Here is a 25,028-nt window from a genome sequence, read left to right as displayed (position 1 = left end):
AGAGCGGCTTTCTCAAAGTAGAGTTGATCTTAATGATGTAGATGGAGTAAAACTTTTAGGACCTTCATTTGCTGATGTTGAATGGCTCAAAATGAGAAGAAACAGCTGCAGACATCTGTTAATAATCAGAATGTGGAATGTACTAAATACAAATCTAGGAAAATTGGAAGTCATCAAAAATGAAATGGAATGCATAAATGACATCCTAGACATTAGTGAGCTAAAATGACTGGTATTGCCACTAATGTCAGGAATGACAAATAGAAGAGAAATGTCATTGTTAGCTTCTGTAGTCTGAAACTGATCAAGCATGCAATCAGAATGCATTGATAATTACTGGTGATTGGAATTCAAAAGTTGAAAACAAAGAAGAAAGATTGGTAGTTGGAAAATATGGCCTTGGTGATAGAAATGATGCTGGAGATGGCATGATAGAATTTTGCAAGAACTACTTCATTGCAAATACCTTTTTTCAACAACATAAATAGTGACTGTACACATGGGCCTCACTGGATGGAATACACAGAAATCAAGTCCACTATATCCGTGGACAGAGACGATGAAAAAGTTCAGTTGTCATCAGTCAGAACAAGGCCAGGGGCTGACTGTGGAACAAACTACCAGTTGCTCATATGCAAGTTCAAGTTGAAATTGAAGAAAATTAGAACAAGTCCACAAGAGCCAAAGTACAACCTTGAGTATATCCCACCTGAATTCAGAGACCATCTCAAGAATGGATTTGACTCATTGAACAGTAAAGGCTTTAGACCAGATGAGTTGTGGAATGACATCAAGGACATTATACATGAATAAAGCAAGAGGTCATTAAAAAGACAGGAAAGAAAGAAAAGACCAAAATGGATGTCGGAAGAGATTCTGAAACTTGCTCTTGAATGTCAAGTAGCTAAAGCCAACAGAAGAATTGATGAAGTAAAGAGTTGAACAGAAGGCTTTAAAGGTATCGTTTCCATCACCAAGGCCATATTTTCCAATTAACAATTCTTTATTTCCAGCTTTTGCATTCCAATCACCAGTAATTATCAATGCATCTTGATTGCATGTTTGATCAATTTCAGATTGCAAAGTTAGTAAAAATTTTCAATTTCTTCATCTTTTGCCTTAGTGGTTGGTGCATAACTTTGAATAATAGTCGTATTAACTGGTCTTCCTTGTAGGTGTATGGGTATTCGCCTATCACTGATAGCAGTGTACTTCAGGATAAATCTTGAAATGTTCTTTTCGACAATGAACGCAATGCCATTTCTCTTCGATTTGTCATTCCCAGCATAGTAGACCATATGATTGTCTAGTTCAAAATGGCCAATACCAGTCCATTTCAGCTCACTAATGCTTAGGATATCAATGTTTTTGCATTCCATTTCCATTTTCCTGGATTAATACTTCATATATTCCACATTCTGACTATTAATGGATGTTTGCAGCTGTTTCTTTTCATTTTGAGTTGTGCCACATCAGCAAATGAAGGTCTCAAAAGCTCTACTCCATTTAAATCATTAAGATTGACTCTACTTTGAGGAGGCAGCTCTTCCCCAGTCACCTTTTGTGTGCCTTCCAACCTGAGGGGCTCTTCCTCTGGCCCTATATCAGACAGTGTTCTGCTGTTATTCAGAAGGTTTTCACTGGTTGATTTTTTTCAGAGTAGATGGCCAGCTCTTTCTTCCTAGTCTGACTTAGTCTAGAAGCTTAGCTGAAACCAGTCCACCATGGGTGACCCTGCTGGCATTTGAGTATCAGCGGCATAGCTTCCAGCATCACAGCAACATGCAAGGCCCCCCAGTATGACAAACTGACTGACGTGTGGAGGGTAACCTTTTTTACATTCTGTTACATATGTCTATATATACTTACGTGTATATATAGGTATATGTAGGGAGAGTGTATATTGTATTAAGCGTACCGATTTCTTAAAAAGAGAACAAAATCAAAATCTCTGACCTTTTTTTCCTTAGGCAATCCGAAGTTTTCAAGTAGCCCTTCACATCTATCCAATGAACCCTGAAATATGGAAAGAAGATCTGTCTTGGGCAAGAACACTCCAGGAGCAGCAGAAGGTAGCACAGAGAATTGAAAAGAGTGAAACACCAGCAGAAATAACACATTTCTCACCAAAGTCAATTCCCGACTATGACTTTGAAAGTGATGAGATTGTTGCTGTTTGTGCGGCTATTGCTGAGAAACAGAAAACAGTTTCAGCAAATAAAACCATGGTTATCGTGTCTGCTTCTGGGACGGTAGAGACTGTAAGTGAGAAGGAAGATTGTGCCACAACACCAGATGGCTCTGTTTTTATCAAAGCCCGATGAAGCAGTATGTGTATCATGAATTATTTGAATCTATGCTTTTGATTATCACTTAAAGTTTTAGACATAGGGACATTTAGTCTGGAGAAACAGGGCAAAACTCCTGCTTGTAAAATAAGTTTTTCAGATGAGGCATGTAAAAACTAAATGGAAGGATTATTGTATAGTGTTTGGGCTATGGTAAGTTAAGGCTTAGATTTCATAAGACTAAAATTCTAAATAAAATGGTTTTTGATTAATTTAAAATATATGAATGGATACATTTTGAAAATTTACAGCTCGAAAAGTGAATTCATGAATAGTGAATCACTTGATGGCCGGCGTTACTAAAATGTTGACTCATGGACTTTTGTTTTATGATAAAGGAAGTTTGTGAATACTTTCTTTTCTAGAAATATACTGCCCTTTATAAATACTTTTCTTGCTTCATTACAGTAAATCTGTCACACGGTTTGAATATTTTTGAACATTCGTTTTGATTCAGAGTTCTGATTTTGCTATCTATGGAATCTTGGAAAGTTCAGCTGAAAATGCATGTAAATGTATATATTCTGAACATCTTCTGAAGTTTCTCTTAAATCTGACTTGTGCTTATATTTTTGGCTTTAAAGTTACTATAGCAGTGACAGTTGCCTCCTTTAGTATTTGTTAAGTGTGTGAAGTGCTAATAAATGTCAGAATGATTTCTTAAAAATCATTACTGTAAGTAGAGTAGTCTTTACTACAACTGAGTTCTTTTTAAGATGTACATTTTTAAAAGGATGGGTGGCTTTTCCAGATACACTGTAACAAGCTGTTCTGCTACGTTGTCCCAATCAAAAGCAATATTTCCTTTTCCTTATTTTTAAAAGCTTAAAAGTCTGAAAGTAACATATCTCTTGCTTATAACTTTCTACCTGATGATTTGGGATTCCTTTCCTAATTAACTTTTTCTGAATTTGTCAGTGAAATGAGACATAATCACAATTTTAAATAGCTAAATTATTTCTTTCTAAAAATATAAGTAGGGGTGTTGTTACTAGAGTGCCAGTGAGCCAGTAACTTAGGCACAAAATATCTACTGCTGTCGATTCAATTCTGACTCATAGTGACCCTACAGGACAGAGTAGAACTACATAGAAACTAAAATATGCTTTACAGTACAGTCCAATGAGTAGAGAAGGGTATATTAAATATTTCATTGAAAAGCCATAATCACATTCACGAATCAATACTGTCACTGCTAACGTGAATTATTATATTTACATTACATATATTGTGGTACAATTATATAGAACTCTTGGATACTCTTATTTCAGACACTCAGGAAGATATTATTGGGGTAAAATTAATTTTATCTCAAAAAAGAAAGTGAACTACTTCATGTTAAGGAATTTTACCTAGTCTTGTTGGAGTGTATAAGTAATGATTTATGTTTTTATGAGACAATTTTTTAAATTTTGTTTTGATGGAATGCTTATGTCTTTTTTTCAGAGTTGAAGAAGTCAGCACTTGCCTTGTAAAGTATTATATTTTTCTCTCAAGTTATATCAGAAAATTAGCTCTGGTTAGAAGGGTCAGGTTCAGAATGATCCAAAAGTAAATACTGATTCTACTTTCTTTTGTTTAGTAAGGAGCCTTCTCAGAGGAGATAGTTGAGTATCTATAGAAGTGCCCACTCAAAATTTGGATAATGTTTTGACTAATGGATGTGTGCTTCTTGTGTAATTTGTGAATAAATAGATTTTTCTGCATTTTGAAGATTTTTCTGTTATTTTGTGTTGTTAGCTTTGAAAAAAGGAGATTGATTCACTTTTTTGTATGCAGAAATAATGTCTGCATAGCACATTGCATGGTGTCTAGCACATGAAGCACTCACTAAATGATAGCTACTTTTTGTTTTTTTCATTGTACTTTAGATGAAGGTGTACAGAACAAACTAGCTTCTCATTAAACAATTAGTATACATATTGTTTTGTGACATTGGTTGCCAACCCCATGACATGTCAACACTCTCCCCTTTTCTATCTTAGGTTCCCTATTACCAGCTTTCCTGTCCCCTCCTGTCTTCTAGTGCTTGCCCCTGGGCTGGTGTGACCATTTAGTCTCGATTGTTTTTGTGGCCCTGTCTACTCTCTGGCTGAAGGGAACCTCAGGAGTGACTTCGATACTGAGCTAAAAAGAGTCTGGGGGCCATACTTTCAGGGTTTCTCTAGTCTCTGTCTGACCAATAAGTCTGTTTTTTTTTGTGTGTGTGTGAGTTAGAATTTTTTCTATATTTTTCTCCAGCTTTGTCCAGGACCCTCTATTGTGATCCCTGTCAGAGCAGTAAGTGGCGGTAGCCAGGTACCATCTAGTTGTGCTGGACTCAGACTGGTAAAGGCTGTAGTACTTGTGGTCCATTAGTAATTTGGACTAATCTTGCCCTTGTATCTTTGGTTTTCTTCATTCTCCCTTGAATGATAACTACTTCTATGAAGAGCTTAAGTTAGTTTGGAGGTCAGTTTCTTCTGATTTTAAGAGTGTAAGAACTGTTTCATAACCCCTTTCTTACCTGAAAGTGAGACATCACTACTTCTGATATTACAGGACATTTATTTGCCAGTTTGGGATCATTCTTAGCATAAGGGCTCTTCCTAAACCCCAAAAGAGACAAGTCTCAGGGTGGAGTATAGCCACTAGATTTTCTTAAAACCTAATATTTCCTCTGTATTGTCAGTGATCAGTGATAGGCCAGGTTAGTCTCTTCCTCATCTGGGTATAGTGTAGACCTAAGATGGTTTAGACAAAAGTTGCAGGAGAAAGAGAATAGGGAGTTATGCAGAAGGAAGGCAGCTCCTCTCTTCACATCCCAAGAGATGGTTAGCTAACACTCTTCTACACAGGATGAGAAAAATATATCCATTACTTTACAAAAATGTGAATACTGATGAACGTTTACTAAGCTGGTTAATTGTAATAACAGATTTTTAAAATCTGAAAGAAAAATAATTGATGCTTATGCTAGTGATATAATTAAAGATGTTTAATATGCTTTCTGAAATAATACACTAAAATTGATTCTAATTTTTATTAATCTTCTTTAGAAATTATATGGCATAGAGAGGCTCACTAGCCAGAATATTACATATCCCCTATCCTCAAACCTACTGCTATCGAGTCAGTTCTGACTCATAGCAACCCCATAGGGTTTCCGAGGCTATAAACCTCTACGGAAGCAGACTGCCATCCAGAGCATGCTTAATAATTTGAGCTTTTCTCATATAGTATTCTCTAGGGAACAGGCTTTTAGATTGAAGAGTATTTCTCCTAAATGTGTTAATACATACTACGTAAACATTAAAAAGTCATGGGAAGTATAAATCATAGAACACAGATCTACTTAGTTGGCACCGTCACATAAAACTTGATAACCTATTGCTGTCAAGTCGATTTCGACTCATAGTGCCCCTATAGGACAGAGTAGAATTGCCCCATAGGGTTTCCAAGGAGCGGCTGGTGGATTCGAACTGTGACCTTTCAGTTAGCAGCCAATCTCTTAACCACTTTGCCACCGGGGCTCCACAAAACTTGATGGTGGTGGTTTAAATATGAAGAGCTTAGAAATTGATGTTATATGGCAAAGTTATAATGAAGATTTAGATAAATAAACTTTACCTCAGAAAGCTAGAGCTTCCACTATTATAATGAAACAGTATAGCCTTTTCAGTTTGAAAATAATGCTTTACATAATATTAAAAGCTTGTTTCTCTCTTTGCCAGCAGTAATTATCAGTCATTTCTTTTAGTTTCCTTGTCAAAAGCCCTTTGAAATTGACTCTATACCAGCCCTTCTGACCTTTGAGTTGATGACATACATGTATCTAAATGATTTGCGAGTTGACGTGAGAACCATAGCTCCATGATAATTATCTTCAAATCAATGAGTATATTAAATGTAGGTTTTTTTTTTTTTTTTCTGAGAAGTTATTATTAAACTGGTGATATATTTTATAATTGATGGCATTTTAGGATTGAGAAAATAGTTTTTGTGGGGTATTTTAAACCAATAATGAAATATGGAAATTTGTAGATGATTTACCACCTTACCAAACTAAATTAAAATGAAATAAAGGTTATCCCTAAAGTAATGTCACGTTACTCACTGGCAACTAAATATGCACGCCTGAATGACAGAGAAGAGGTGGCCCTATATCTAAGCTAGTGTACCATGTATTGTTTATTAGAGTGTCTTGTGTGTGAATTTCTCTTGTGTTTGCCAAGGTGGAAGAAACGTTGAGAAATGCTGATACCTATCTACACTTTGCTGGGAAGGCAGGGATGGGAATGGCTTCCTTTCACAGTGCTTCTTGATTCCATGTGTAGAGACATGCATCAACCTAAGAATCCTGGTCTCCCTCTTCTATCTACCTCCCATCTTCCCAGGAAAGAAAGAAGTTGAGGGTAAAGACTGGGCCTGGTAGGCCCTTCATCCTCTTTCTTTGGATTTGTTATGTTTACAGAGAGCCCTTGCTGTGTTTTAGGCTTTGCAGTGAAGACTCTCTGCCTCTGCAAGGGGAGACCTGTGATGTACAGAACTGCCCATGCTTGGTGTGAACAGGTATGTCTGATTGTAGGGTCAGTATTAGGTGGCCAATTACATCCTCTGACCTAGCCTTTCCAGCAATGAATCTGACATATTGAATCTCCATCTGTCTCAATCTTTTTCTCTCAATTGGTTCAGAAGTCAGAGGGGACAAGGGTCATTATTTTATGACTCCCTCGAACTACAACAAAGATTAGTGCAGAGTATGTTTCAAAGTACATATGAGATAAAAACCAAATATAGGAGTTTTTTAAAATTTTATTTTAGAATTTTTTTAAATGAGGAAATTCTATTGAAAATGGGTAACGTTAATTACAAGGCAACCTGTAAAAATTTGTTCAGGCTATCTGAAAGGTCCCCTGACTTGGAACTGTGATGTATCGTGGTATTGACCCTAGGTTTAATTGGAAGGAAAGAATGCAGAGAGGGGCATGATATGCTGTACTCATCTGGATCAACTTTCTTGACTATAATTTACAAAAATAAAATGGACCCATTTTAAGTTTACAGTTTAGGTTACTTCAACAAATGTGGACACCATGTCATACCACAGAATATTTCCCTCCTGCTCTTTTGCAGTCAGTTGCCCTCCACTCCAACCAATAGCCCTAGACAACTGCCGATCTGCTTTCTGTGGCTCTAAATTAGACTTGCCTTTTCTAGAATCTCATATAAATCATACAGTCTGTGCTGTTTTGTGTCTGGTATTTTTCATTCAGCATAATGTTTTTGAAATTTATCCATATTGAGATTCATCTGCCATTGTGTGTATCAGTGACTTGCTCCTTTTTGCTGAGTTGTATGTCTGTACCGTGATTTGTTTAGCTGTTCAGCTGTTGATGGACATTGAAGTTTGTTTCAAGTTTTGATCTGTTGAGGTTAAAGCTGCTGTGTACATGCATTACAAGTCTTTGTATGGGCATAGGCTTTCATTTCTTCGGGGTAGAAAAACACCTAGGGTTGGAATGGCTAAGTCTTACAGTAAGTGTATGTGTAACTTGTGTAACTTTAGAGGAAGTTGCCAAACTGTTTTCCAAAGTAGCTATACCATTTTGCATTCTCACCAGCAATAAATTAGTTCCATTTGCTTGGTATTGTCAGTCTTTTTAATTTCAGCCACTTTACTGGATATGTCATGGTATTTGACTGTGGTTTTAATTTATATTTCCCTAATAATGTTGATCATATTTTCATATGCTTATTTCACATCTGTATATCTTTTTTTTGAAAAGTGTTCAAATATTTTGTCCATTTTTTTTTAATTTGAGTTGTTTATTATTAAGTTGCAAGGATTCTTCCTATATTTTGGATACAAGTCTTTTACAAGATATATGTATTTTGAATCTTTTTCCCCATCTGTAGCTTTCCTTGTCATTTCTTTAATGGCACCTTTTGTAGAGCAAAAGTTTTCAATTTTGATGAAGTCCAATTTTTTTTTTTATCATTTGCACTTTTTGTATCCTAAGAAGTCTGTGCTTACCCCAGGATCACAAAGTTTTTTTGTTTTATGCTACAGGTTTTATAGTTTTAGCTTATGGTTAGGTCTGATCCATTTCATGTTAAATTTTATATACAGTATGAGGTGAAGGTCCAGGTTCATTTTTTTGGTGTCTAGCTATTCAAGCACTATTTGTTGAAAAGACTGCCATTTTCCCATTGAAATGCCTTGGCATCTTTGTTGAAAATCAATTCACCATAAATTTGAGGATCTATCTGAGCTCTCTATTCTGCCACACTGATCTATGTCTAATCTTATGCCAATACCACCATCTCGATTACTGTAGTTTTATAGTAAGTCTTACTAATCAGTGCGATTCCTCCCACTTTTTTCGAAATTGTTTTAGCTATTGTAGTTTCTTTGCCTTTCCAAATACATTTTAGAATCAGCTTGTCTATATGTTCAAGGAAGCCTCCTGAAATTTTGATTGGAATTGTGCTGAATCTATAGATTAGTTTGGGAGGAATCGACATCTTAGCAGTATCATGTACATGGCACACTACTTATTTTAGGTCTTCTTTAATTTCTCCTAGTAATGTTTTGTAGTTTTCAGGGAACAGGTGTTGCCCATATTCTGTTAAGTTTACCCCTAAGTATTTCATGGTTTTTTTTTTTTTGATGATATTATAACATTTAAAAAAAAATTTCCTTTTCCAATTGTTTAATACTATTACATAGAAATACAATTGATTTTTATATGTTGGCCTTGTAGCCTGGAACCTTGATAAATTCATTTATTAATCGTATTGGCTTTTTTTTTTAATAGATCCTTAGAATGTTCTAGGTGTACTATGTCTTTATGATTAAAGACAGTTTTCCTTCTTCCCTTTCAAACTGTATGGCTTTCATTTCCTTCTCTTGCCTTATTGCAGTATCTAGGACCCCCAATACAATGTTGAATACAAGTGAGAGTGGACATTGTTGCTTTTTTTTTTTTTTTTTACAATCCTTTAGTTTTTCACCGTTAAGTATGATGGTAGCTGCAGATTTTAAAAAAGAAAAAAAATGTCTGTATCTATCTAATCTCCTTTGTTAAACTGAGGAAGTTTCGTTCCTAGTATGCTGAAAGCCTTTTATCATGAATGGGTATTGAATTTTATCAAATGCTTTTTCTATATCTATGAGATGATCATATGATTTTTCTCCTTTGTTCTGTTAATATGGTGGATTATATTTATTTTCAAGTGTTAAAACAACTTTGCATCTCTGGGATAAGCTCTACTTAGTTGTGTGTGTGATATCCCTTTTCTGTTTTGCTTGATCCAATTTGGTAATATTTTATTAAGGATTTTTGTGATTATATTCATGAGGAATGTTGGTCTACAATTTTCTTGTACTAGCTTTGTCTGGTTTTGGGATCAGGGTAATGCAGACTTCATGAAAAAGTTAGGAAGTGTATTCACCTGCTGTATTTTCTGAGAGCGTTTATGTAGGTTTGGTATTTCTTTCTGAATTCACAAGTGAAGTCATCTAGGCCTGGAGTTTCCTTTTGATATGGTTTTTAATTACAAATTCCTTTTTTAAAATAGCTAGAGTGTTGTTAGCTGCCCTCAAGTCTATCCCAACTCATGGTGACCCCATGTGTAGATAATGTCAATTATATCACATTTTGGGTATCACACAAAACATTATGATAGTACAGTTAACTCAGAATCCAAAACATGTCCAATTATTGCAACTGTTGATATGTTTCTTAGTCTTTTAAATATATAGGTTCTCTCTCCTTTTTCTTTTTTTTTTTAAGAAAGTGCTTGACTGCTAACCAGAAGGTCGATGGTTTGAACCTACTAGCTGCTCTGTGGGAGAGAGATATGGCAGTGTGCTTCCATAAAGATTACAGTCTTGGAAACCTTATTGGGCAGTTCTATTCTGTGGTAGAGGGTTACTATGAGTTGGAATCCACTCAATGACAATGGGTTTCGTTTTGGGGTCATTTGTTCTTTTAGAACTTTCCACATTTTCTATTTTGCTTATTATATCCCCCTGATGTCCCTATATTTCTTGTAAATTGGTACTTTGATCTAGGAGTTTGATCAAATTCATTCAATTTTTTGGCAAGAGTAAGTCATGGGTGTCCTTGAGTACTTCCACCAGGAGTTACAAATGTCTGTCTCTTTCCCTTTGTAATGCCAGTAGGCATTGATTATCATGGACTGCAGACCTAATGGGACAGTGGTTGTCAGTTGAGGGAGAGATGGCAGAAAAGGAGCATCTGGCCCAAACTTCTAAAATGTTCTATTTGACCATGCTAACCAGTGCCTAAGAAGAAAGAGAAAATGTTAAGACAAATGATAAAATGGTACCAACTGCAGTATCTGGGTGAACAGTTAAAAAATAATGAACATCCCTAGCACACAAAGCTTGATTTCTAAACCCATTCTCTACTAAGTGAATCCAGGGCTTTGTACTATTCTTGTAACTTTTCTTTAAATTTGAAATTATTTTAAAATAAAACAGTTAAAAAAAAATCCAATTTAAAAGGATAAAGAAGATGACCTGAAGGAAACAAAAATGGCACAAGTTTTCCAATACTGAAGATACAGAACTCGGATTGAGTGTATTTATTTATTGTAATCTCCAAAATAATTTCAGTTGGAACAACTGCTGCTTAAAACCATGTCAATATCAGGCTCAGAATTTAATTACAACCAACCAAGCAATTCACAAAAACACTTTAAGCAACAAAACATGCTTAATATTTTTTGACAAAGGTCTTTCAAATATGTGCACAGCATGATGGGGTAGCACACAAAACGGTTACAAGGTGACTCTTTAAGTGCCCAAGTTAAATGCACCCTTCGTGTTGATGAACTCTTATGACATATGTGGAAGGCTACTTTAACCAGTCCTTCCACATTTCAAAATAAAGTTCATAATGGCAGAGCTTGCCTTGCACTTAAATTTTAAAGTATATTTCTAGGTCATTCCTTAGGAAAATAAAACCATGCACACTTTTTGGGGGAAAACAAGCTGCTTAGACTTTTTATATTATACACTTCAATTATGGGTTATTTATTAAAGTCTTTTTTGATTTATGTTACATTTTTAAAAGTACCAGGTAGTGGGACAAAGCTAGAAAAGATTGACCAGAATATTAGGTTCGCCCGAAATCAGAGTTTTCTGGGTAAATCAAGGTAGCCTCACTAAAAATGTCTCAATGTGTATAATACATAGCTTGGAAAAAACTTCAAAAATTTGGACTGTATTTTTCATGTCTTAAATAATATTTGTCTTTATTCCTTTGATAGTTCTAAACTCTTAAAAAACTCATATCTATTTTATAGATATCAATCTCACTGAGTTCTCAACACCTTGGCCTGAACTTGCTTATGAAAAAAAATATCTAACATCTGCAACTTGAGCTGGTTATACTGGGAGGAGAGGGGTTACCATATTTTATTATACCTTGTATTAAAAATAAACCTTCTCATAGAGAAGAAAATACTTTAAATACCTTAAATCATATTTACAACAATAAAAATTCACATTTTCATGCTTTAGTGATATTTAAATCATCCATAAGGTAGTCCTCATAGTTTATTGGAATAGAGCCCTTCTAATACCTGGCCCGCTGTTGTGTGCCAGATATAAAGCTCCTGATGTTATGAAAACAGCAAAATTTCTGCCATCCTCCTATCCAGTAGAAAAACTGAGGGTAGATCTTCCCAGTTGGTGACTTGTGACAGCGATCCTGTGTCACAGAGATGTGGCAGCCAATATGCTTCAGTCCTTGGGACACATGGGAATCAACTTGTTTGTCTGAAAAGTGCTCAAAAGCCAAGATGTTGTCTTATATGACTCGTAGGATGAAACTAGCCCTTTGAGCACAGATAAATGCTACACTTCATGTACATGTCTATTGCACGGGATTTTATATGGTTCCAGAAACAGTGCTGTATTTTCTTCCTTACCTACTATATACACTTTTCTGATAAGCTCAGTGTTTCACTGGGAAATGTGACTTGCAGGGAGTTCCCCTTGGGGGCAGACCCAGCCCTGCTGCTCCCACCAACCTCATCCACCAGTAAGACACTCTCTGAGTCCTGCCCCTGGGAGGAGTCTGAGGTCTCTGATATTCGCAAAGTCCTTAGTGAGGTGGTGTCTGTTTGGGCCGTGCCCATGCCAGGCACACCTGGAAGCAAATTCCTGCCTCCAAGACCATTTTCGCTTAGTTCTGAGAGGTAAAGGAGGGTCTGAGATGTGCTGCTGATCTCCTTCAGCTCCCGGGAGAGGAAGGAGCGAGAGTGGCTGGACATGGCAGATGATGTCCGCCTACTGTCTGAGCAGTGTTGGCCCGAGCGGTCTCTACGGGCCCCACCGATGCGGCAAAAGAGGCATTTGATCTTCTCTACCACTTTACTCAGCACCGTCTTCCGCAGGAGGATGTATATCCAGGGGTCCAGGATGGGGTTCACCGCAGCAATTCGGATGGCCTGCAAATCTGGGTTTTTGCTGACTTCTTCCTCCAAATTCGGCTGATACAACTGGTTGACGAACACCCGTACCTGCGCGAATGAGATTGCACACTTAAGATTTTATCTTTAACCAACTAGGAACACGTTTAAACGGGATGTCTAACTTAGCAATATTAGGTAGCTATCCTCTTTTCTGGTACTAAGTGCCAAGAAAAGAGCAGCCTACACAATAAACCTCAGAAAAACCCGTGATTTTGCAACTAGATTTATGTGTTGAGTTAGCAAACTTTAAGGAGCCCTGGTGACACAATAGTTAAGTGCTCAGCTGCTAACTGAAAAATCAGCCTTGGAACCCACCACTGGCTCCAAGGGAGAGAAGACCTGGCGATCTGCTCCCATAAAGATTACAGCCTAGGAAACCCTATGGGTGGGGGAGTTCTACTCTGTCGGAATCGACTTGATGACACACAGCACAACTTGAAATGTTTCAGTAACTCTCATGTATATCTTCCATAGATCAAAGATGGTATCACAAAAATGCAATCTATGTGTGCATAGGTAATGTATGCATAAAGGCTTCCATTTCTGTGAGAGCTTTACAATTCTTATAATTTTAACGAAATATGTATATATATATTTCACACAGCCATTGCTTTCCCTTATTCCAGCTGCCATTGTATATATTTTAAATGAAACTCATTTTATAAGTCAAATAACCAACTAATCAATACAGAAAAGCCTAGTGATCCCCCTTTAAAAAAAAAAAAAAGGATATAGAAAGAATATACTGGAAACTTTAAAAAAAAAAAATCTAAAGATCTTATCATCCAAAATAACCAGAGAATGGTTTTTATTTTCTCTAAAATGCAAGTGTTTGTTCCCCAGTTATAATAATCATTTGATTTTATCAATTCTTCCTCCAACCAAATGCCTTTTCCAATCCATTTCTTTTGACTGTGTTTCTCACCTGGATTATTGCATCAGCCACCAAACTAGCCCTCCCATCTCCAATTCCTCTCCTCTCCAAGCCATCCTCCAGAAAATTATTTCTAAAATAGTCTGATTATGCTACTTAGCTACTATACCTTCAATGGCTGCTTGCTGCTTGCCAACCATAGTTTTGCTTGTCTCTTAGAACGGGGCTCAAATGCCTCTCAGTGAACCCATCCTGAAACTCCAACTAGAATCAATCTCTTGTCTGTGCTCACTTGAGCCAGTAAGTAGCCAAGTACTAAGACAGACCCGTAGAAATGACAACTCAGCGAAATTTGTGAGCTGTTTGGGGCAGGAGCCAGCTATGGCAAAAGCAAGTATGGCAGGTATGGCATAAATGAAATAAACGTTAGAAGACCCTAGTGACCTCTTTGCTATTTTGGAGTCTTATTTTTGGCCGTTAAAAAAAAATGCTCTTAGTTTATTTGCTCACATTCTTTCATGCATTTAATGACTTAGCAGTTAGTAAGCACTTTAAGGTGGGATAGCCGTTGTAATAGATTCCGGGGACAAAAAGTTACATTAGATATCCTAAAGCCCTCGCAGACAGAGTGTAACATATGGCCTGGAAGACAGGAAAGTAGATCAACTGTTACTGCAGGGTAATTAAATGAAATGGAGTGGTATATACAGGGGGGCGCAGCTAATTCAGATGTGGAGTGCAGGACATCAGAAGACATTTCCTGGAGGGGAAGAAGCTTGCCCTGAGCTTTGATGGATGACTGGAAGTCTGCTAAAATTGGAAGGACATAACATTTCTGATAGTGGTAACTCCGTGTGCAAAATTATGGAAGAATGAAATAGGCGAACATCTGGCAACGTCAAATGAATTTGTGTAAATCAAAGGAAGACTATCATTTGATTCTTAGTAGAGGGAAAAAACCTCAAAAAACTCCTTGCCATTGAGTCAATTCCGACTCATAGCGACCCTATAGGACAGAGTAGAATTGCCCCATAGGATTTCCAAGGAGCGGCTGGTGGATTCAAACTGGTTAGCAGTCAAACGCTTAACCATTGCACCACCAGGGTTCCATCAGAGGAAGAAGCACTTGTTAAATGTATACTCTCAAATTTACTCTTAAAAGTATTATTATTATTTTGCCTAGGTCTTCTAATTCCAATGGGATCATTTACATGAAAATCTCATCTGTGATTCATAGAGAAGATACTGGTTTTAAGATACTTGCCATCTGTCTGTGCCTTTATTATGATAGGTAAGAAGAAGTAAAAGATGAGTCTCACAGCTAAGGAGGATACGTAAGCACCATAAAATGGAGAAAGAAAAACTCACAAAATTAACTCAGGGCAAATATTCCTAACTTTAGCAAGATTTGAGGGCATCACTACCGTACCATACAGTATGATAATATTCATGGTGTATGAATCACCAAGAAAAGGTTCAATTTTATTTTTTTGTTCTCTCTTTGAAAAGCCAAGGATGTGTAAGAAGATATTTTAGAAAGATTTACAGTTTGGATAAAAGAAAGGTTAAAACATTTAAAGAAATAAATTTAATGAATATGGAAAATTCAACTTATTGAAAATTACTTCTGGATGATACTGGATCAATGAGGTATAAATGTATTTCTATTTCTTCTTTAACTGGAATTGAGACCTTAATCAGCTATGGGTCCATAATCCTTTATCAACAAATTTTTGTTGTTGCTGTTTATTCATTTTGCTTTGTTTTGGGAACTCATTTATTTGCAAAACCCAATCAAAACTTGTTTTGGCAACAGAACAACTGAACAGACTTTGAGTGAGGCTATTTACTGTCTTTATTTATTCCACTTAGTGTAAATATTCCTGTTTTGCACCTGTCTCAGTTCTGATAGGGTATTACATATTATATATACCCATTGCCACCGAGTCGAACTGCCTCATGGTTTTTTTGGGTATGGCAGGGTCAGACTTGAGACTTCATGCCTCTAGGTGGCAGTGTTGCTCCACTTGGAAGTTTTTGGTACCACAAGCCCTCCCTAAGCAGCCTTTCTCACAGCCATCTCCAAGACACTCTTAGAGCGCAAAATTTCGCTTAAGTCTGAACTTCCCATTTCTGAGATTTTACATTGAATTGTTTTGTTGCTTGCTCTTTCTTCCACCACAGCCTCGAAGAAAACACGGTTATTACTGAAAGGAGGGAAATTTTTTGAACAGTTAAAATAGATATAAAAAGAATGAAATTTGTAGCTATTAAGGAATGTATTAGGAGTTAGCATGGTATTTTTAAATTTCTGTGACCTTTTAGGAAAGTCAGCATGTTTGTTAAAAAAAAAAAGCAAAAACTATTAATGAGGTTTTTATAACAAAGGTGATGAGAGTCAAGGAAAGAATCATCTCCCTGCTTCCCTTCACTCACAGCAGGACGTCTCTTTGATTACTGTAGAAGAGCTTGAAAGGAAGCTGTATTAAAGTATGCTCTATTTGAGGGTCCCCTGGGGCCCTGGTGGCGAAGTGGTTAAGCATCTGGCTGCTAACCGAAAGGTCGGCAGTTCAAATCCACCAGTCACTCCTTGGAAACCCTATGGGGCAGTTCTACTCTGTCCTCTAGGGTCACTATGAGTTGGAATCGACTCGACAGCAAAACAGGTTTGGATTTTTTTTGGTATGGGGGGAGGGAGCTTACAGTTAGTGGAAGTCACTGAACCTGGTCATTGGATGCTGTTTCAGTAAAGGGGAGCTCGAGGGGTAATAAAAGGATGAGTCTTTTAAACAAAATTCAAAATTTAGGTAAATGTATTCTCAAAGGTTGGTAAAATTATTTGAAAATAATCAATGCCGATGCCAATGAGTTTTTCTTTCTAACGTATTCTCTATGGAGATTTAGTTCAAGTAGAGAAAGAAAGGGCAAAACATGAACCAAAACTCCATGTATTTCATAATGTTTGACAAAAATATAGCAACCTCTGCTGCACTTCGAAGGCTACTTGCTGGTCTCCCCAAAGGGGAGAACCAGATTAAGATGGGAATATCCAAAGCAGCATTTCCATGTCACGTGGGTAGGTGAAAGCGATTTTTGGGAATTCCTGTCTGACAGGCCCTATGTCCTACACAGAATAAACATATTCAGGCAGTGTTCAGTGTGGGAAGAGTGTACTGCTAATAAAATAGAACCTCTGAGTCAGGGGGAAAATACCTCAAAAGCATTCACTGAACACAAACAACATAAAACATATGTTGTTAGGTGCCATCGAATCGGTTCCAACTCATAGCGATCCCATGTAAAACATACATACTCTGCCAATTTAAAGAGTTACAGTCTATTTCTTAGTAGCTGCAGATTTGTACATATGGCTTATCACTAATAATGGTGTACATTATAGTATTACAAACTTCCTAAGAATGATTAGAGATTAGACTTCAGGAACATAAAAGGCAGAGCATTGGAACATAGAGGAAATACGATGAATTCAAAACAAGGTGTGGTGAGAGAAAAGCTTTAAGGGAGGCTGTATGTTATCCCTGGGTGGTACAAATGGTTAATGTGCTCAGCTGCTACCCGAAAGGATAGAGGTTCACGTCCACCCAGAAGCACCTTGGAAGAAAAGCCTGGCAATCAGCCATTGAAAACCCTCTGAAGCACAGTTCTACTCTGACGAACACAGGGTCACCATGAGCTGGCGTCAACTTGATGGCAACTGGTATATCTTGTAGGGGGTAAAATTCCAAACCCTGGAATCAAATAGACCTCCGTTCAAATTCTGACTCTGCTTCTTAAAATTCATGTACAAATTGTGAAAGTGCTTAGTGCAGTGTTCAGCACATAATGTATATGTTGCCTGTCATTTCTATTTCTGTAACCCATCGTATGTGGAAACTTGGCCTCCATGCAATACATCAGTAATTTGAAAACCACAGCATAGAGGTAACTTTAGGGTATGGCTAATGACACGGTATCAAAAACACGTACTTCCTGCTTCAGAAAAACCTGTTGGCAGGGAAAGTCTAACTGAAGAAGAATGTTGAGATCTTGATTTGACACATTTAGTAATTAACTCTCAAAGTCATAGTGCTTTCCAATAAATGACAAGATCCTGTAACTGGATTTGGGCGGGTGTGCTACTTGTTCTGTTTCAAGCACGTAAAAGGTATTATCTGTGTGTGCTGAGTTATGTAGTGCTTTGTGAAGAGTCCAAAATTGACACAGCTGTTACTGGAAGTTCTTAACACTTCTTTGTAGTCACACACACACACACACACACACACAAGCTTTAGGTAAAAGGTTAGTAGAAAGAGAACTTGACTAGGTGAGAATGTAAAAGAGCTTGGTTCTTGTTCCTTCCAGTTCACTAACCGACCATTTACTACAGCCAAGTTATTGAATGTAGGGAGAGTATCTACATCAAAATTTATTTCTAAAGTATTTCTTTTTTTAAACTCTAACTTTCAGCGTTCTAATAGGTGACTACAAGGATCACTTCAGCTCTGGGGAAATAAATCTTTTTAGTAGATGTTCACTAAACCCAAGGCTTGACAGGCCAGCAAAGCATGGTGAAAAGAGCCTTAGACTATGAGTCACTCACAGTCACCCAGTGAGTTGCAGAATGAATCAAATTCTTCATCCGCAGCTGAGGAAACTGAGGTGTGCAGAGACGGGGAAAACACCGACCTGCCCTGCTTTCTCCCTAGGGCTTTTTCTAGAATCAAATGGGATGCCTGATGTGGAAATGCCTTACTTTTATGTGTCACTCTGTAGTCTTCAGAGTATGTACTATCAGGTCTGCAATTTCGAGCTATGACAAAACATCGCTTCTACGAATTGCTATTTTTTTAAATTTAGCCAATTCTATTAAAAAATAATCAAATACTTCTCGTTGTGCTATGATAGTACTCAAGGTTATGGCATTCATCTTGTACCTATAAACGTGATTTTTACTGATCTGAAATCCTCTCAGTTGTGTTTTATGACTGCTTCCAGTTTGTCTACAGTAAACAAAAGAGTACCTATTTACAAAGTTTTCATCTGCCTTTGTAAACCTTTGCTGACCTGATGCTGATGAAGGCTCTATAGAGACAGCTAGTTTATAACAAGCAATCAAATAAACACAGGAAGCTATCTTCCTAAGGACATACGTTTTACCCAAACAAGGCCCAAAATTAATCAAACTGGCCATTCTGCCCCTTATAGAGATAAATACTTCCTACTTTAGAGTAAGTAGAAAGAAAAGAAACAAGCAACAAATACAGCCTTGGCTTGCCTGTGCATGGGGGAAAATGCCTTTCCAAGTCCTACAGTGTAACTGTTTAGCCCTGAGGCAACAGATTTGATTAGAGTCATTATCTTAACATTCATAACTGCAAAATTAGGCACCAGAAGTGGATCTAGCTACAGTATTAAACACTATGAGCTTGTGAAGCTGTCTTGCTTGCATCTTTCTAAAGCATACAATCCTTTTTATCTGTCTGAAGTGTAGACTTTTCCATTTCTTCAGCTTCTCCTGTATTTTAAAAACACCCAAGACTGAATATAAATAGAAGAATGGCCTAAATGCAATAACCACCTCCCCACTAAATCTTGCCAATACAATGCTTCTTATTAGACTGTCTGTTTATTGATTATGACTCTCTTCAGAGAATTTTACAGGTTTAGCACAGTTCCTTATAGCCACAAGTAATTTCCCAACCTTTCTCAAATTTCCATTCCCTTAGCTCTATTTATGAGACATACGTATTCTGGATAAAAAATTAAAGTTTACTTTTTATACTAAACCCAGTCATCCTCCAAGATTCACTGTAGTCTTCTTTTTTTTTTTTCCTAGTGCGCAAAGCTCTATACCAAAATTTTGCTGCTTTTCAGTGGCTGCTCCACTTTCCTGACATATTATGTCAAGCTCTCCGAAACTCCAAATAAACTATATTTGCTTTCTCAGCCTTTCCGAAGTATTTGAAATGACTGGAAGGGTTTGAGTTTCCTCAGATATTAGCAACTCATGATTTGATAAAGTTAAACTAGACACTTTACATCTTCCCTGGAAGTGAAAGGAAACCCTGGTGGCATAGTAGTTAAGGGCTACAGCTGCTAACCAAAAGGCTGGCAGTTCGAATCCACCGGCGCTCCTTGGAAACTCTATGGGGTAGTTCTAATCTGTCCCATAGGGTTGCTGTGAGTTGGAATTGACTTGACCACAACCAGTTTGGTGGAAGTGAAAATAGGTCCAACTGCTTTCAATGTTAGGTAGTTCATAAGCTTTAATCTCCTTACAATATGACTAAGAGAAACATGAAATAACAACAACAACAACAAAAAACTATAAAATAAGCTAAGGAAGACAACAGTTGTGGCTAAAATTCTTCTGTGATTCAGTAATGCTGAGTTATGGGTGGGTGCAGAGTGTAATGACTAATTTACAACTAAATTGATTCTAAAATTAGATTATTGGTAACCAAGACTAAAGGCTAAAAACTGAAGCTACTACTACCTGTATGGTTGCATATCTCTTACAAAGGCATGAAAATGCTTTACTAACGCGATTATGTCTTAGCTGAGCCGGTTTCAGTTTTCAGGATGAAATTACCTAGCATCTACTACACGTATTGCACTATATATTGAGTGGATGGCATTTTTTCTTAGTTAAGATGTGGTTAATTTGCAAATGACGCATATAGCTCCTATAATTTCTTGTCTCCAGCTCCTCAAATAATTTCAAAGGCTTTGTGATAAATAGCCATGTACCTTAGGGCCAGGTCTACCACTGCAGCTCCTAAGATGAATGAAGCTGTTTCTGTCACTTGAGAAAGCTGGAAGAAAACACGTCACCTGTGACTTTGCGATAATCAGTAGCTCCCCATGCTTACCTCCAACCACAACATTTAAAAAGTATGTGCATGTCGCTAACCTTCTAACTCTAATTCCTCAGTTGCTTAACGTGGATGTTCTGTAAATAACCACCACTCACCTTGTCATTTACTGTTCCATAAAACATAAGGCAGAGGCCAGAGAACCAGGGACTCAGCATGAGCTGTTTCTTTCAAAATCTCACTTTACTCTGAGTTGCCATGAGAGACAGTAAAATACGTTTATGCAGCTGAAGTATGAGTTAACTCTCTAAATCACACTGAGTCCTGGAACAGTTTAAAGGCTTTTCTGGCCAATTATATTTACTTCTGTTTATACAAATTGGCAAGAAACTACTGTATGCTGGCTCCCAGCCACCTCTAAGTTCCTTCCATTTTCAGTAGCTTTTCTCATAGATGTAGTGTTTTTAAAATAAAGATAGCTGGGTAGTGTTAATAAGAAAAAGAAAGGAATAATAGTTCATTTCATTTATTTTTTCTTGCTCCTAATTAGCACAAAACTACCAACTCAGAAAGTCATCTCTGAATTTCCAGGAATTCAGTGTTTGGAAAGACCAATAACTCCATACTAACTGCTTTCAAGAGAAACTCTAAATTATTAAGTTCATCTGCTCACCTGCTCCTGGTACATTCCAGTTTAAACATACACAGTGTAGCCAACCAGGTAGCTTTTGAGGCTTTTTGCTAATAATATTTGAAAAATTAATCCAAAGGCAATTTGAAAGGTGTTGTCCTAAAAAATGAAGTGGGCCAAAATGCAAACGGGAGGAAGGCCAAAATTAAAAGTTCTAAGAGGGAGTCATCATGTACTCTTACATGTGTAGGTATTGGAGTCCGATGGGCGCAAGATTCATCATGAGGCATAGGGCTTTGATTTGGTAATAAATACAACCACTTCTAAACGTCAGTTTCTCTAAAATGGCACTATACCTAGATTACCAGCCATCTAAAATCTCTCCCAGCTCTAAAATTCTAACTTCCTACATAAATCCAAACTCCCCAAACCCACTCTCCAAAGAAACTGTATACACGACAGAGACAGCCACCCACCCTGACACTTCAGGCCTGTTGTTTGTTCACAGTGTGGAAGAGGGACAGTCACATTACTGTGCTTTCCCCTCCGCATCTGACAGAAGGCGGTGTTTCCCGGAGGGCTCAAGGCCAATGTCAGGCAGCAAGGGGTTGGGGCTGCCCCCGGGGAGAAAGGAAACCCCCTTCCGCTTCAAATGCACCTGTCTCGGTAGGGGCAGCGTGTAATGGGGGTCGTGCCTGCTCTGAGAAGCTGGGTGGAGGAGACAAGTTCACTGCCAAGGGATCAGAGGGGAAGGAGCGAACAGGAGAGAGGTGGATGTGGGATAAGGCCCCATATCGGGCCACTCACCACGAGCGGGATGGAGCAGATGAGCACGACCACGGAGGTGGCAATGAGTAAGATGACCATCTGGATCTCAGCGCCCGCGATGCGGCGGAAGCTCCGGCGGCGGCGAAAGTCGCTCAGGCGCTGCAGGGCTGGGGAGGAGGCGGCCGGGTGACCTCGGCAGGCTGCCGACTCCACGGCTGCGCCGGCCGTCGCGTGGTGCTGCTCGGTGCCCAGCGAGGTGCGGCGCATGAACTGGCGGTGCATACGGAGCAGCGCGCCACAGACAAGCACGTTGCAGAGCACAGTGACCAGGATGAGGAAGGAGCTGAAGCCCGCGTACATGTAAGAGAAGGCGGCGTGCGCCGTAACGTTGGTGGTCCAGTCGATGAAGCACCAGGTGTCTGGGTACTGCAGCCGCGAGCTGCCGAGGCCCATGTTGGGCAGCGCGCAGAAGATCACGTTGGACACATAGACGGCAAAGAGCGTGAGGCCGGCCAGCCGCTTGTCCACATAGTGGCTGTAGAAGTAGGCGTGGTTGATGGCCAGGTAGCGCTCGATGCTCATGGCGCAGATGATGCTGAGGCCCGACAGGCCGAAGAAGAGCAGGATGAAGGTGCTGTACTCGCACAGCGCCTCACCCCCGGGCCACTGGCCCTTCATGTATGTGGCGATGGTCACTGGGCTCACCAGCAACGTGCCCAGCAGGTCGGTGACGGCCAGCCCGCATACGAGCGTGTAGAAGGTCGTTTCCTTTTGCTCCTTGCGCGACTTGCACAGCACCACGATGGCTACCAGGTTGCCCACCACTCCGAAGATGAACATCACCGCCGGAATGGTCACTGGGTTGCTCGGACGGTCGGGGATAAAGGAGGCAGACGCATTGGCGACGGAGGTGGACATGGTGGTGGCCGGTGGTGCGCAGCCCTGCGGTGGGAGGCTGGGTCTAAGAATGGTAGGAGAGACAAAGGCGCGGTGAGCAGAAATGACCACTTGGAAGGCGTTAGAGCCGGCCCCAAGAAGCAAATACGCTGATGAGACACGGGAAACAATCTGAGTCTACGTTGTAAATTGTAGTCACTTAACAACTGCGGCTACCAAAATCTCCAGGCTCCCGATACGTCCTGCAAAAAGCACCACTCAACTGACATTAATATTTATAAGCTGATGCTGCCATTCCCTCCTCCTCCCCAACCCAATTCGCTCCACTGCCAAGATGAACAAGACCCATCTCACGGGAAAAGTGGCTCGCTATTGCTATTCCTGACAGAACTTAATAAAATTCTCATTGAAAACAAGTTACGGAAGACAAGTTGGAGAGCGCGCTTTCTCCCCCTGACTAACCCGGAGAGCGTTCTCCGCCCGGCGCCCCCAGCCCCATCTCACCTGTGGTGTCGGTGGCAGCCCTGTGGGTCCCCAGGGTCACCCCTCAGATGTCCTGGACACGCCTCCAACCAGCCCCTCAGCCTCTCCCCGCTGAGTCCGGAGCTTGCCAAGCCTTTGCCTTCTCAGAATCAAGTCTCAGAGGCTGCTAATTTTCCGGAACTGGGTTCAGAATGGCCAGCTTGCAAAAATTTGGAGAACCAAGGGGGGTAGTGGGATGCCTCAGTGAAGGCCGGTTTTGGATTTCTTGTTTGATTTTCCTCCAAAGATAAGCCCCAGCTTTGTGGAGCCCGCAGGTGTCCGCTCAGGTGTGGGGCCGCGCGCGCAGGTGACACCGAGCCTCTGTCCCCGCTCCCGGCCGCCCTCCTCTTCAGCTGCGGGCAGCACGGACGGCTACCTGGGTTGGCGGCTTCCTGGGTTGACGGCTACCTGGGTTGACCGCTGCCGCTGCGGTCGCTCCTGGTGCCCTGGGGGAGGCTCGGGGTCCGCTCAGCCTGGGGCTGTAACCTGCGGCCGATCATCTTCTTCCTCTCGGACTGCGGGGCTGCGAGCTCCGCTCTCGCCCTTCCAGCCACTGTGCAAACTTTTTTCCAGCTTCAAGTTTCCCTGGCGGAGGCGGAGACTGGCGGCGTGCGGCCCGGGCGCCCATTGGCCGGACTGGAAAGGGCGGGGCGCGCCTGGACCGTCGGTAGCCAGGGGCCGCCGCTCAGGCAGGAAGCGAGGAGGGGGGGCAGCCAGAGGAAGGCAAGGCTAAAGGCTGGGTAGTCCCGCAGGGGTCCGGGGGTTGCTGCAGCTGCGTTTCCCGCTGGTGGTGCGCTGAGGCCGCCACCGGCGGGGCCCCAGGAAGCCCTGGTGCTCTCCCGACACCTGGTTGGCCTTCTTTCTACTGCCCATCGGTCGGATTAGCCCTGAAAGCAGTCCCCATATCTGCTAATTCTCGCACCTTCGGCCGCGGGTTGCAACATTCGGGTTTTGGGAAGGGTGGGCAACTGCTTTAAGACGCTAGCTTGGAGCACCTGGCAAGAGGGTGGTGAAGTGTGTGTATGGGCGTGCGCGCGCGCGCGTGTCCCCGGGTCAGACTTGGGTGCGCGCAGCGGATGTGGGGGGGTGAATGGATGGGTGGGTACTTGGGTGGGGAAACAACGAAGAATCCAACCTCTCACCATAAAAGGAGTTAGCTGGCAGTGCCCGGTCACGTGGCAGAGCCCGGCGGCTGTGAAGAGAGATGGCCCGCCCTCGCGACATGGCAGAGTTGGTGAGGGCTGCCTGTTTGTCCCTCTAACCGCAGAGACCTTTCTCCTCTTTTGGAGAACTTTTCCCTGAAAGGACGGGTAGACTGAGCCACGTGGTTTGGGCTGTGGCCTTGTTGTATTCTTGTTAGACACCTTTACGAATCCCTTGGGCTAATAGGAAGTGACAAGGGGGTTGGAGTAAAGGGATTCTCCAGTCATTACCTACCTCCATGGTTAATTCTTGGAAGAGCCTACTCGCTCTACCAATTTTCTTTGAATTTCAGTTTGTTTGACTTATTGTCTCTTGTGGAACAGTACTCTGTTTCCTAAAATTAGAACTGAAAACTAAAAAATGACTGTAAGACTTCATGGAGTAATTACACCACTTTACTTTTTTTTTTTTTAACCATTAAGTGAGATCCTGTGGGCTTTCACACAGTTTACATTCCTAGAAAAACTTCTTTCAGCATG

The 25,028-nt window shown here is 40.1% G+C and overlaps 2 protein-coding genes across 7 annotated transcripts in view; one reads left to right on the top strand and one right to left on the bottom strand.

Annotated features, from left to right (window-relative positions):
* Nucleotides 1-9,300, top strand: part of TTC33 (tetratricopeptide repeat domain 33) — a 64,125-nt gene extending 54,825 nt beyond the window's left edge. For all 5 annotated transcript variants that reach the window (XM_023545440.2, XM_010588114.3, XM_003408006.4 and 2 more), the window contains exon 5: nucleotides 1,971-9,300. In XM_023545440.2, the coding sequence (XP_023401208.2) occupies nucleotides 1,971-2,324 (354 nt within the window). In that variant the 3' untranslated portion in view covers nucleotides 2,325-9,300. The remainder of the gene's footprint in view (nucleotides 1-1,970) is intronic.
* On the bottom strand, nucleotides 9,301-23,920 carry PTGER4 (prostaglandin E receptor 4). 2 transcript variants are annotated; one of them, XM_064271522.1, is made up of 4 exons: nucleotides 23,329-23,920; nucleotides 21,967-22,888; nucleotides 20,464-20,528; nucleotides 12,671-12,887 (listed from the first exon to the last, which is right to left on the bottom strand). In XM_064271522.1, exons 2-4 carry the CDS (start codon nucleotides 22,843-22,845, stop codon nucleotides 12,794-12,796), a joined length of 1,038 nt encoding a protein of 345 aa, XP_064127592.1. In that variant the 5' UTR covers nucleotides 22,846-22,888; nucleotides 23,329-23,920; the 3' UTR covers nucleotides 12,671-12,793. The 2 variants fall into 2 exon arrangements, with proteins under 2 accessions (XP_003408053.1, XP_064127592.1); XM_003408005.4 differs by lacking the exon at nucleotides 20,464-20,528 and having other exon boundaries at nucleotides 9,301-12,887; nucleotides 23,329-23,916.
* Between the last annotated feature and the right edge of the window lie 1,108 nt (nucleotides 23,921-25,028).

This window comes from Loxodonta africana, chromosome 2 (assembly GCF_030014295.1).
Source record: "Loxodonta africana isolate mLoxAfr1 chromosome 2, mLoxAfr1.hap2, whole genome shotgun sequence".
NCBI classification, from domain to species: domain Eukaryota; kingdom Metazoa; phylum Chordata; class Mammalia; order Proboscidea; family Elephantidae; genus Loxodonta; species Loxodonta africana.
Note: the sequence above shows the minus strand (reverse complement) of the source record. Positions and strands in the feature narration are given on the sequence as shown.

Excerpts from the sequence above, each read along its gene's own strand:
- PTGER4 (XM_003408005.4), bottom strand. The coding sequence starts at position 22,845 with ATGTCCACCTCCGTCGCCAATGCGTCTGCCTCCTTTATCCCCGACCGT. Across the intron at positions 12,888-21,966 it reads TCTGCTCCATCCCGCTCGTG|GTACGGGTGTTCGTCAACCA; the intron begins GTGAGTGGCCCG and ends TCATTCGCGCAG.